At 50.4% G+C, this 13,132-nt stretch overlaps 4 protein-coding genes across 4 annotated transcripts; 2 read left to right on the top strand and 2 right to left on the bottom strand.

The window, feature by feature from the left end:
- Positions 1-200: 200 nt before the first annotated feature.
- On the bottom strand, positions 201-1,300 carry ASPACDRAFT_49344 (uncharacterized protein; the record flags this gene model as incomplete). Its single annotated transcript, XM_020202235.1, has 2 exons — positions 201-1,224; positions 1,293-1,300. 2 exons carry the CDS (start codon positions 1,298-1,300, stop codon positions 201-203), a joined length of 1,032 nt encoding a protein of 343 aa, XP_020061391.1.
- A 665-nt stretch (positions 1,301-1,965) lies between these two features.
- On the top strand, positions 1,966-4,352 carry ASPACDRAFT_20986 (AAA family ATPase SEC18; the record flags this gene model as incomplete). The annotated part of the gene is made up of 3 exons (XM_020198988.1): positions 1,966-2,060; positions 2,114-2,426; positions 2,481-4,352. 3 exons carry the CDS (start codon positions 1,966-1,968, stop codon positions 4,350-4,352), a joined length of 2,280 nt encoding a protein of 759 aa, XP_020061390.1.
- A 400-nt stretch (positions 4,353-4,752) lies between these two features.
- ASPACDRAFT_38618 (uncharacterized protein) lies at positions 4,753-5,876 on the top strand (the record flags this gene model as incomplete). The annotated part of the gene is made up of 2 exons (XM_020200473.1): positions 4,753-5,188; positions 5,281-5,876. The coding sequence occupies 2 exons, from the start codon at positions 4,753-4,755 to the stop codon at positions 5,874-5,876; spliced, it is 1,032 nt and encodes a 343-aa protein (XP_020061389.1).
- Positions 5,877-7,611: 1,735 nt separating this feature from the next.
- On the bottom strand, positions 7,612-9,228 carry ASPACDRAFT_110184 (KxDL motif-containing protein). The gene is made up of 3 exons (XM_020195458.1): positions 8,672-9,228; positions 8,395-8,547; positions 7,612-8,163 (listed from the first exon to the last, which is right to left on the bottom strand). The coding sequence occupies exons 1-3, from the start codon at positions 8,977-8,979 to the stop codon at positions 8,082-8,084; spliced, it is 543 nt and encodes a 180-aa protein (XP_020061388.1). The 5' UTR covers positions 8,980-9,228; the 3' UTR covers positions 7,612-8,081.
- Positions 9,229-13,132: the final 3,904 nt, after the last annotated feature.

Raw genomic sequence — 13,132 nt, 5'->3', positions numbered from 1 at the left:
CGTTCTATGAAATACCATAGATTCAATGCGATAAAGAATAATAGAATTTTGTTTGCGTTGGTCACGAAGACATCCAAGCTTGAACACGGTGACTTTCCTCTCGTAGCTGGTTGTAATAGATGCTGGGAGAAGAGTTGCCCTCACCATAATCGTATAATGACGAGTAATATGCACACTGCTCGTATTGTGAATGCTTTAATTCATCTCACTCGAGTTTTTGATTCCGCCCGTCTATGGCGGTCATGGCGACGAGAATGAGGGTCTGACTTAGGCTGTGAATGTCGATGACGCGAGCGATCTCGACTTTTGTCCCTGCGATCATGATGTCGACGGGAGCTTCTTTCATGGTGTTTCTGACGGCTGTCTGAAGAAGCATCAAGCCTAAAGCCCTCAAGGCTATCTAGCGACAGTGACCGTCTTCTTCGGTGATGCGATCGGCGCCTTTCCGTGGATTTCATTTCCTCAAGCTCTCGTTTTCGTTCCTCGTTCCATCTATTCCTTTCGCGCTCAACAGACCGGAGCTGTTGCACACCTTTCTTCATCGCTGCTAGAGGGTCGTTGGCATCCAACCTGGCCTTTTCCCGTTCTCTCCTTCGAGGATCCTCATTGCCCCAGACATCCTTGCTTGGCATGGATTCTGATGGTTGTGTATCATTTCGGGAAGATGAATACCAGGGGCTTTGATTGACCGATTGCCGGAAACCCGCTGCGTTGGAGAAGCGCATCGTATATTGATCTTCGAGTCTTCGTTGCTTCTCAGCAGATTCCTTCTCAGCTTCCGCGTTCTTCTCGACTGGGTTGCGGGCTTTTCCCTGAGGAAACAAGTCAATGTGCCCGGAGCTATCGTGAAGGGGTGTATCGCTTGAACGGACATGAGCCTGCTGGTTTTGGGTGGCTTGGGCTATCTTTGCATCCTCTTGGGCCAATCTGATATCTCTGTCCGTGTCGTTCTCCCCAGCCAGTCGTCTTCTTTTCCTGCGCCTCGCCGCATCTTCCGAGTAAGACTTGTGTTTGTTGGCAAAAGAGTCAGAAGGCTCCGGCGGCGGTGGAGGGGGGGTTGAGGGTCGTTCTCCGCGCAGTATTTGAATTCTTCGCTCGGCATCGACCTCCTGCATGCGACGCTCCTCTTCTTCCTCCCGAGCTTTGGCCTGCGCCTCGTCGCGCCGGACGCGGGCGATGTTCTCTGGGTTGTAGACGTTCCATGACTTCTTGCCGAGGAGGTGTCTGGATCATGAGGATTCATATTAGTGTTGGCAACCCAAAACGAAGAGAAAAGGGGATGGAAGGCTCACAGCGGCATCTTGGTTCGTTGAACAAGTGTATTTACTGCACTGGGAAGATGGATTACTCGAGCACAAAGAGTCGTCATAGCGATTGGCGAAAACGGAAGTCCGCCGGGCCGATGAACTAAGCAACGGTACCTTAACTGGCGGTTACGTCCATGTGTCGCGAAAGGAGCTTCCTCCAACTTCCAACCGCCACTCTCATTCCCTCATACTTGATATTCTCCCACCGTACAAACACTTTACTTTGCAGTCAGCTGTTCAAGGTCATTCTTCACTTTGTCTATACCGTTGAAACCTCATTCTATATTGGTTGAACTAGTGCCACAGCTGCCGGCAGCATCACTCTAATCGCCCCTCCCCCGCGCTCAACTGCACAGTCAGCCATTGTCCACTTCTATATCCGTCTGCTGTCTGCGCTGCGCAATAACTCTTACATTCTTGAGCAAACATGTTTAATCGAAATAATTACCCTTCTGTGCCCAACCCTTTCGGCTCTCGCCCCTCGCGTGGTGACGGCTACCCGGCCCCTAACCAGCCGGGTGGATATCCTGCTGCAGGGTACGCATATCAAGAACGCAAGGCTTTCTTTCGAGTAATGACTAGCTAACTCATACTGCCAATTAGTCCCGGGGGATACGGAGCCCCACCGCAGTCTATGGGCAGACCTAGCCCATCACACATGCCGCCACGGAGTGAGAAGCCCGCCAGCTCCGGTCAAACATGGACGCTACGACCTGCAAAGAGCCCGGACAATGTGTATACCTTTGGAAATCTGTATGACTTGAACCAATCCGAGGCCAAGTCCTACCTTCTGACAATTTTCTTAGAGTCGCCGTGTCAACCCAGGACTTCCCTCCCTCTCGCGATGGACACGACCTTCTACTTCTCATCAACGACCTTTACGTTCTCTCTGCGCGTCCTCTGGATGGGTTCCCACCCGGTCATATCAGCATGTCGGATCCTCAGCGAACTTGGGCTGGTATCGCCTTCACGGACTCAGTGCAAGTGCAGATCTATGATCCTTTCGGCCAGGGTGGTCAGGCATACGTCGGATCAACCGATATTGAAGTAGGATTCGCTGGCAAGAAGAGGGTCGAGACTCCATATGACCAGGACGAGCTGGCCAGCGTCGTGATTAAGGTATATTTATTCCCCCGTCCCAATTAATTGTACTGCGGTCACTGACAAAATTAGAATTTTGAAAACCAAATATTCGCACCCGGTCAAAAGATCCTGATGGATCACCGAAGCATCCCTCTTTTGTTGACAATCAAGACCGTTCAACGCGTTGATTTGTCCTCCGGCACCCCTGACCCCAATGGTGGACATGTCGAGACCAGCCCTATTGCCAGAGGTATTCTTACAAGACACTCTCAGATCACCTTCTTCAAGGACGCTCGTACCGGTATCAATTTGAAGGCTTCGAATCGTCGGCCCGCCGCAAACTCTATCATTCAACCTGATTTCAAATTCGAGAATATGGGCATCGGTGGCCTCGACTCAGAATTCAGCACTATCTTCCGTCGTGCCTTCGCGTCTCGAATCTTTCCCCCAGGGCTTGTTGAGAAATTGGGTCTTCAGCATGTAAAGGGTATTCTGCTCTATGGTCCTCCTGGAACAGGTAAAACTTTGATTGCTCGGCAAATTGGAAAGATGTTGAACGCTAGAGAACCCAAGGTCATCAATGGACCAGAAGTGCTCAACAAGTACGTCGGTCAGTCTGAAGAAAATATCCGAAAACTCTTTGCGGATGCAGAGAAGGAGTATAAGGAGAAGGGTGAGGAGAGTGGCCTTCATATCATCATCTTTGATGAGCTTGATGCTGTCTGTAAGCAGCGTGGTAGTGGAGCAGGTGGCGGTACCGGAGTCGGAGATAGCGTGGTCAACCAGCTGCTCTCGAAGCTTGATGGTGTCGACCAGCTCAACAACATCCTACTCATCGGTATGACTAACCGAAAGGATATGATTGATGAAGCACTCCTGCGTCCTGGTCGTCTTGAAGTTCACATGGAAATCTCCCTTCCCGATGAGAAAGGCCGAGCTCAGATCCTCAAGATCCATACCCAGAAGATGCGCGACAACAGTGTGATGGACGATGATGTCGACCTGCCTGAACTGGCTCAGCTGACCAAGAACTTTTCTGGTGCTGAAATCGCTGGTCTTGTCAAGTCCGCATCTTCATTCGCGTTCTCTCGGCATATCAAAGTTGGCACGATGGCTAACGTTAGTGATGATGTTGTAAACATGAAGGTCAACCGTGCTGATTTCCACCACGCACTTGATGAAGTCAAACCGGCTTTTGGTGTCTCCGAGGAAGAGCTGTCAAGTCGCATTCAGTACGGCATTATTCACTTCTCCCCAGGCATTAATGAGATTCTTAAGGAAGGAGAGCTTTTCGTGAAACAAGTCAGCAATGCCGAATCCTCGCCTCTGTTCTCTGTCTTGTTGCATGGCCCGACCGCAAGTGGAAAGACTGCTCTTGCTGCTCGGATCGCCATCGACTCCGGCTTTCCTTTCATCAAGTTGATCAGTCCCGAGGACATGGTCGGGTATAGTGAAATGGCCAAGATTCAACACATCACCAAGATCTTCGATGATGCCTATAAAAGTCGTACGAGTGTTGTCGTTGTTGACAACATCGAGCGCCTTATTGAATGGGTGCCTATTGGCCCTCGATTCAGCAACGCCATCTTGCAAACGTTGATGGTGTGCTTGAGAAAGCAACCTAGCAAGGGCCGACGCCTCCTGGTTCTGGCAACTACCACGGAGAGAGCTGTGTTGAAGCAGTTGGATGTGTACAACTCCTTCAATGCGGATATCATGGTTCCGAATGTCATGACATTCGAGGATTTGAGATATATCCTTGAGAAATCCGAAGCTTTCGATGCGCAGGAGATTGAGCAAGCACTAGAGGGTCTCGATGACATCTCTGAACGCAAGACCATCGGCGTTGGTGTCAAGAAGGTGCTTTTGGGAATTGAAACAGCTAAGCAGGACGTCGATAAGGTAGGACGTTTTGTGCGTGTCATCAACCGTGCAATTCAGGAGGAACACACTTTTACATAGAGTTAGCAGGAGCTATAGCCAATAAGACTGGTATATCTAAGTGTACAGTGAAGGTAGAATAATTTAAAGTGACAATGTTAATATAAGTCTAAGATCTTCACCTTCAGTCACGAGGAAGATACTTGCAGCCTGAGGTCTGGTCTTCCCTGCCGTGTTTAAATCATTCACTTTCCTACTTATGCTGTGTGAGGAAACCACCACTTTACTACTCCCGATTTCTCTCGCTTCTTCACATATTAGACCTCTAGTCACTGGTTGAACCCAACCCCCCTCCCTTTCACCATTTTGGGTTCAACCTTACTTCAACACTTCGACAGCCATCATCTTCATCAGTCCCCTCCACTTCCATCACCGATCCCCTCGCAGAACCAGAAACAAGCGCATGTTACAGCAGTCCATCATGCCTTCCGCTGCTGTCCAACCCAAGCAAATCCTGAAGCGAGCACCGTCACAGAAGGAATATGAGTTTCTGCAAGAATGGGCTCCCGAGACTCTGAAGAACTACGAAGTACCCTCCCAACAGACCGTTTTTCGACCTCCTCAGGCTGCTCCAGTCAGAGAACAGGGAATACCCACTCAGAGACATCCTAGATTGCGCACCTCTTCCTTGTATGAAGATTGGAAAGCTCACGCTGCCTCCTCCCAGGGAGAGAACGCGAACAAGGAATGCACTCCTTCTCCCCACGCCCCGGCACAGAAGGTTGACCAATTGCCACATCCTGTGAGCTTGAAGGCTGCTACGGTCGCTGCTGAGAAACCAATTCATTGTCTGCAGTCCAAAACAAACGTGAAGGGCTCTCAGCAGGTTTGTTCGAAGAGCAATACTCTCCAACCTCGTGAGTTCAACCAGTACTTTCAACATTCTGGATGAAGTTCTACATTGCAGTATGTTCTTCTCTAACGCGTTGGCGATGCGTGCATGTTCTAGACCACTACGCTCAAACTACCGTCAGCGCTAGCAATCGATTCAACACTGCTCATGCGGGTGATAGAAAGTTATCCAAATCGATTGCTGATCCTGCCAACGTTCCGCACGAATCACAACAGAACTCATGTACTAGCTCCTCTAGTTCCACAACACCAGAGGCCTCTATCTCTGGGCAAAACTCTGAAAGTAGACCCGCTGAGTTTAACGAGCTACACCACCCTCGCATCTCGAATTTGTCCGCAGGAAAAGCACCCAAGCCCGTGGAGACATCCAAGTCTGCGGAAACATCCAAGCCCAGTGGTGAAAGTCAGCAGAAACAAAACCTCAATGGTCTGACTACCACCGCAGCACAGACACTCAAGCCTACTGAGCCCATCAAGAAAGCTGTCGAAAGCAGACAGAAGCTACGGATTGGGTCTGTTTGCTACACCGCGCCTAATGGCACGCGTTTTCCTCGTCACAATGACTTGCTCAAGTGGTCAATCGGAGTCAAGAATCAACACAATGATCTTGTGATTTTCCTGCCTGTCTTTGTCGAGAGCCCATGGAAAGGCCTTAAACCTATTTTGACCACATGTGCTTCGCGGTACTGGTAGGTTATTCTCTTTATTCTCTACATTATTTGGTAGCTTATACTTTGTTTGATGATACGCCGCTAATCGACGACATACAGACGTGATTTCCGAAGCCTTCTAGCATCCCTATCAACAATGGAAATATTCAACCAACTATGAAGCTAGAATTGTGAGTTGGTTCATGTTCGCTTCCCGGTCTCAGATGGAATTCTCATTCATGGTCACTGCAGCCCGAGGGAGCTAGCTATTTACTGACCTTGATTACGTGACGTTACAAATTCGATTCCTGTAAAGGCTTAAATGCAAGTCACAGAGAACAAGTATGCTATTCAACTTGGTGCCCTATTAATCAAATATCTTATCGCTTATGTTTGTTGCTGTGTGCCTTCTGTCATGGCACTTTCTGTAGCGCAGATCAATCAGCTTTCTCATTGAACCTATACAGGCAAAGTGCACATTTCAATCCTCGGGTCAAGATATTGGGGAAATATCTAAGGGCTGATAACAATTAATTTCTCTGGCATTCAAAGAGAAATGAAATTTGTAGTCTTCGATAGCGGTGTTTGTCGAATAGGCTGAATCCCAAAGTAGTAATACCTCCTTCTTTTCAGGCTCGGCTTCTTTAGCCCCTGAACAAGGTAAGTAGCATGCCACTGAATCATCAACAGTCTACCTCTTGGTGATTCCCAAACATGCACACAATACACCTTCATGACTTCACATGTTCATATCCTGAAACAGGACATTACCAGGGTCCGGCTTTCAATTTAATCTCACGGAAGGGTTTTATCCGGGGTTTCATTTCCTCTAGTCCCGCCACGCCCGACGACGTCGGATCGCCTCAGTAACAACCAGCCGAATTCAGTGGTACAAGCAAGACATTGGGCTAGCAGTACAAGAGTCAAAGAGCTTCATATGTCTGCGCTGCAGGAGTCAATTTCTGTTTAATATCTACCTCTACGCAAATTTGGCGATACGGTCCTACACGCATCCAAGCCACCAGACCAGTCAGAGGGGCGTCTGCCACTGCTGTTCACTCCAAGGATCATTGGCGTGTTGGAGTTGCTGATTGGACCGGACCACTTTGGCTATCATGAGCCTCATGTTTGCCTGATTTGTCAGAAGGCAGACGTCCCCATTGAGTGGTCTATGAGGTAGGGTGCAAGCAATGCCACGCGACAAATGCACCGGAAACTACTGCACCCCTGAATCTTGGCTCTATAGTTACAGGCTCATAACTACAAGTAAGCTCGGGTTCCTACACCAGTGAGACTGGACGCTAATCGTGATCTAAAGCGCCGGGGCAATCTCGGCTCATGCGCTCGCTGCACATCATATGCACGGCATCTCACTTTCCAATCGATCCACCCAAGGTGTGCGTACACTGTGGCTGGATGCGCTGTGCCACAATGACAGCAGGCGACGCCTCCGTTCCCGAGCTCTTCGGCGAGTCTCTGCCTAAAAGCGGCAAGGGAATCATCTCAAAACAGGGGGTGGAGCGGGGCGGCCGAGCGTTTCCTGTCCGCTGGCGGAGTCGGCACAGCGGAACTGACCGGTCACACTGCTCCTCGCATCTCATCACAGAATTCAGGATGACTGGGGCGGAATTGCAAAGATCAGGATATGAGGTTCGCGTCTTCGATATACCCATATCTTCATAGCATTCTTGGCATCAGTCTTGCTGCTTCACTGGTATGCGCCTACCACATACCTCCGAGGACCGTGCCCGTATCGTGACCCCAGGTGACCTGGGTCTGGCACATGACTTGGCGCTTGTCGTCACAGGATGTGATGTGATGGGGAGTTTTCATTTTCCCCATGTCAATCTGAAACGTCGCGGCCGCACCTTCTTGCGCATCCGGAGTCTATTCAGAGCCATGGATCACGCATTCTTACCTCCCCCGCCCCTTTACCCGGAAATGCAACCAGTCGCGAATCTGCAAGAAAAATGAAGATATATTGCCGAATATGAAAAATCCCACCAAAGACCAGCAGGCCCAATATTACATTGCGCCGCCAATGGAACATCGACGACAGGGGTTATCCCAGAAACCCTCCCAGCTAAACGGTATCGCAAATCAAAACAATCCATCCCAAAATCAAGCACGCCAAATTAAAAATCCATAGAAGCCAATTTACCGGAAAGCCAGCTTTCGTGGTCCCGACGGGAGTGTTTGCCTCGCAAATTCGTCTCGGCCACTTCCCAACACGATCCCTTTTTGTCGTTCAATTATCGTCGAAGGTGTATTTCTTGGCCGCACGCCGATACTCATCGGGATGAGCATGTTCAGCTTTGGCCTTCAAAGCACTTGTTTCGTTAGTCAGCATCTGAAGCTCTAGTATCGGGGTAGATCGCGCCTGCAAACCACACGCGGAAGATGTTTCAGGGGGACCAGTAGGACACTGAACGCTGCCAAGAACCATCTTGACGGCGGAGCGCGGCGGACGTCCGCGCAGCTGGCCAGCGGAGCGGAATCCATTGACGATAGTCGCATACGGAGCAAGACGAAAAATATCAGGGAATGAGTTCGCAGCTTACTTGACGCGTTTCTGGGTCCATTCCAAATCCCGCTTGGTCTCGCGAGCGACTTTGATGCCATCGGCAAAACTGGCGCGCACGCCCTTTAGGCGCCTTTGTGCAAGAGCTTGCAGCTCGATCAGCTCGCGCTGCTTCGCATTCAACTGACCGGAACTGATGGTGTAGATTTTTAGCCTCCCTTCATTTCTTAGATCCCAGATTTATGCTGCCCGTTTCTAATCCTGTGGGTTTTAAGGGCAGCAATCGGGGTTCGCCGCGGCGGGGGTTAGACACTCACGCTTGCGCCTGCATCGCCAATCCCTTATCCAATGGCGTTGGGTCAAACATATCCTGCATGCGATCATTCAAAACATCAACAATTTCGACTCCAGAGTATGAGGCAGAGCTTGAGTCATAGTCGCCGCCAAAGCTTCCGGACGCATAACTGAATCCAGCGGAGGTACGGCTTCCTGCCGTGGTGCTGGCGTCGGAGATATCAGGAGGTGATCCCGATACTCGACCGACAGGATAAAGACTAGCCGGACCTGGAGCCTTGGAGGGGACGTTGATGGGGAGAGCGGGAGACTGATAGTGGTGTGTCGCCATTGTGAAAAGGGGTTTGGAGCTGATGAAGGAGAATAGAAATAGTGGGTTCAATGACAGAGAAGGTTCAACGACTGATGCCTATCAAGGGGCTGGTATGTCAGAGGACAGATACAAGAGAGTCGATGGATGACTCCGACGAGTTGAAGGGAAGCAGAGGAGAGACTTGGAGAGATAGAAAAGGAAGAAGGAACAGGCCCGGACGATGGAGGACGAGGAGGGGGCTTATATAGCCCTCCGCGGAGAGTCTTCCATCCGGCGGAATGAACTTTGATCAAAGAAAATGAGTCTTAGGAAGGCCCTGAGGGGAAAGGGGGGGCTTGGGGATGGGCGAGATGAAGCCATTGGGCATTGGGATTGTCCGGGGAGGCATTTTCTCCCACCCCCCTTCTGCCTCTCACCCACCATTATCCCTCCACTTGTTGCCAATCCCAACCCCCCAATTCCGCCCGTCTTGCAGTTTCTGAACGCCAATTCGCTCCTTCTCCCGGAAGAACCCCGCTCTGGCTGAAAAGACGAAAAATTAGAAAGATTGCTGAATGGTCGGAGACTGGTCCAGCCCTCTCCATTCCTCCTCCACCCGGACGACCTTCCCCGGTGTCTCGTGGCGAGACTATCAGTCATCCTGGGGGCTCTCGGACCTTTTCCCTCTTTCTCTCCTTGGGCTGCAATGGTCTGGCTAATACGACAAAGCTATAAGAGGAACAATGAGAAGCACTGCGAAGCTGATCCTGTTGTGTTCCGACTTTCATCTCCAGCGGAGCTACTGCTCCCCTTTCGAGCGCCACAGTATGCTCATGATCAAGAAACAAAATACGTGAGACCTTCAACCTTCTCATCTAGATTCATCTCACTGTCAGATGCCGCAGGCCTTCTTTTCCGTTTGCGAATGCGGCAGGTTACCTCCCTTCTCCAAAGCTAGTCCTTTGTGAATATGCTGCGCCGATATCAGCAGGCTGGGTGGCTGGGGTAAAGTGATTGCAGCAGCAGAGGTACAAGATCTATTCGACAAGATGCAATGAGAAATGAGTGCCTACGGAGCTATCACAATGTGTGACATTCATTCGAGCTGTTTCGGTCATTACAGCCATCTATCACCAGACTCAAGACGTGATTCATTTGTTCGAAACTCCACCGAATCTGTCGTAATGAGGATATAAAGTTCCGATGGCTTTGAGCTGCTAGGTCATCCCCTTTGGGAGGCCTGGGAGACTTGTTAGGGTGAGAAAGCTTGTCTCTTCCACTTCCGCTTTGTTGAAAGACTTTAGCCGTGTACGGCCATATGAATGGTGACGTCTTGAATCAAAGACTGCAGGGCGCAGAAAGTTGCAAACGCAGTATATGGTGCGGGGGCTGACGAAAGTCACAGCTTTGCGGCAATGGAAATAAACCGAATATTGAGGATCTTGGATCAGCATTGGACATCTCTGCATATGTTCGGAACGAACGAACAGGAGGGTCTGGCACATAAAAGAATCCAAGAAAAGCACGGAGACTCGGCTACTTAGAAGCACAAAACGACCGGGACTGCATTCTCAAATGTCAAAAGCGGGCTAATGACTTCTGCTAACTCGGCGCGGCGACCCAAGATCGCTCAAGTGGCACGGCAGGGCAGAAATTGGCCCCTGAAATCGAATGGGAGACCGTGTAACAGACAGGGATAATTCTCATCTTCTTGATGCGCCAGGCATATGACATGCAAATAACAAAAACAACCTGGGGTGTGGAATTCAAGGAGAGTGTGTTGTCCGCTTATCGGCGGCCCAGCATCCCGCGCCTGAATGCCTTCCATTGAGCTCGAGCAATTGAGTGAACTATCATCAACTTCCAAACTTCCACCGATTAACAAGCGCTATAGACGCCGCCAACGTGGAAATCTCAACATGTTGGACGGTGCAGAATGGGTCCAGATGAGAAGAGGCTCGACTGGCTTGCAGATACACGACTCACTGTTTTGAACGAGTCTCGGAGTCCTCCGATCCTCCCAAGATTTCGGTTCAGGGCATCCCTGTCCAGCAAGCCGACACCTCGGAATCAGGGCCTCTTGATACTGCCCAAAGAGATACAAAAGATCTAAAGCCAACGAGAAGAAAAGAAAACGGTCTGGATACGCACTCAATACAGGCTCTTGGCTGACAGGCAGATCGTAGCTGCTAAAACACGCAGGGAAAGCCTGTTCTTCTGGTCGCCGGCTTGGATTAGAAAATACACCAGTCACGATCGACGCCGGCTTCAGGGTGACATCCACCGACAAGCCGCTATGACCAGTGGCATTCGATTCTTCCTGCATCTTATGCGCGTACCGTCATTATGTCTCCAACCTTGCTGCCTCACGGACTCTTGGATTGTTGCCTTACAATTTGCGGCCGTGTCCTTTTCCTAACGCCGGTTTTTTTTCAACTGTGCCTGTGCGGCCCTAATTATTATGTCTCTGCTATCGGCACCTTGGATGATGGTCTCTTGTGCTTGGTTGTCCAGCAGCCCGACCGGAATCATTGGTCACACAGAAACCCAATGAAGTGATGATTGTGCCTCCGATGAACTACTTCGAATATTCGTGTGAAAATTTGACATAACTTGATTGGGTCACTGCCTGCTTCGGTTTATCTCACGACACAGCTCCTTTCGGGTCGCCAAGTTTTGCTGAACTGAGCCAGATCATGCCTGGCCAGAATTTCTGAGTAGGCCATGAGAGGATGACGAGCGAGGCGAAAATCCGACTACTTTACTTTGGGATTACAGAGTTTTCACGAGCAGCGGCTCGCAAAGTCTGTCTGATCTATGCTGGTAACGCTACGCTAATGCACTAGACTGCTGCTCGAGATTCGCCGGCGCTGCACCAAGGCTCTTGGGCTAGGCTGCTAATACCTCCGATGCATGCTGGGTCATGGCTTCTTTGGATGTGAGACGACTATCCCCGCAGTGCCCAACAATCGGCTGCAGGTGAGGGTCCGTGTTAAGTTTCTCCATGGGCGAAAAGACGACTCCGGAATGGAGGGGAGACACACTCCCCATTCCTGTCAGTCAACGGCGACGGATGCACTGCGGATGGCTAATCCTTCTTTAGAGTATTGTTGCAGAGTGGGTGGGGTTAACTGGGGGGGAAGGGAAAATACCTTCATTCGCCTGGCCCTCGTTTGCTTTCCTCACCGCCAGATGAGGAATCGAACAACTACCTGAGTCTTTGTTCGTACCATGGATACTATAGAGCTCGCCGTACTCTGGTAGCGACGATGAGAGAGCCTCCATATTATTCCGGCGGCTAATCACCTAGCCCTGTCGCTCATCGGTACCTTCCAGCTGGCTTTCCTTGTGGGCGTTTTCCAGAAGACAGCAAGTGGGTTGAGACCACAGGTCGAGGCCGGGCCCGTCCTACGATAAGCGCTCGTTCTAAACCAAGTTCAACCAGGCATGCAGCTCCACCCTGCGATCATCCATGCTCATGCCTGACATACAGTACTGTACCTAAGCATCAGATCTGGCATTCGCGGTGCGGGATCCAAATCAGGCCGACAGAAACAACGTCATCCCAGTGCATTCTCAACAATCACTAGCTTGGGACGTCAGGTGCGTTCTGCGGCCATCTGGCCGCTAGACCAGTCGGTACCTTACGGCTTTCCCATCGTGTGGAAATGAGCTCCAATGAAGCCTCTTTTGCTCGCGCGATCTACAATTCGTTCAACCACCTCCACCCCGCATCGACTACTTGTTTTCAATCCGCAAAAGAGAACCACTTCAGCCCCATTCCGCCCTCTCAATTCAAAATTGTGTCGGCAACCACCCACTCGGCAACCAGGTCCGACCTCGAAAACAACAGCAGAGACAAATGCTACAACGAAATCAAAATCCTCGATTTCGCGATGGCCAAACACTAGAATCCACGAATCCGTTCAACCATCAACGTCTACTGTCCCGCCCCGCTCCACATGCCGACGAGTGAACCATGGATCGATTTAGATGATAGGTAAAGCCACAACATTCGACTAGCTTTGCTGGAGATGGATCAATCCTCGAATCCAAGATCTAGTTCGGCATCGAGTCGAGAAGTAACACAGAATTTGGAACTCAACACATCTTGCTGGCAAAAGGAAGCAGCCCGACTTGTATTTCGGGGAGGCTCTTTTTCCAAAAGTTCCCGCAATGACGCTAGGTAGGT

This window comes from Aspergillus aculeatus (genome assembly GCF_001890905.1).
Source record: "Aspergillus aculeatus ATCC 16872 unplaced genomic scaffold ASPACscaffold_1, whole genome shotgun sequence".
In the NCBI taxonomy this organism is placed as follows: Eukaryota; Fungi; Ascomycota; class Eurotiomycetes; order Eurotiales; family Aspergillaceae; genus Aspergillus; species Aspergillus aculeatus.
Note: the sequence above shows the minus strand (reverse complement) of the source record. Positions and strands in the feature narration are given on the sequence as shown.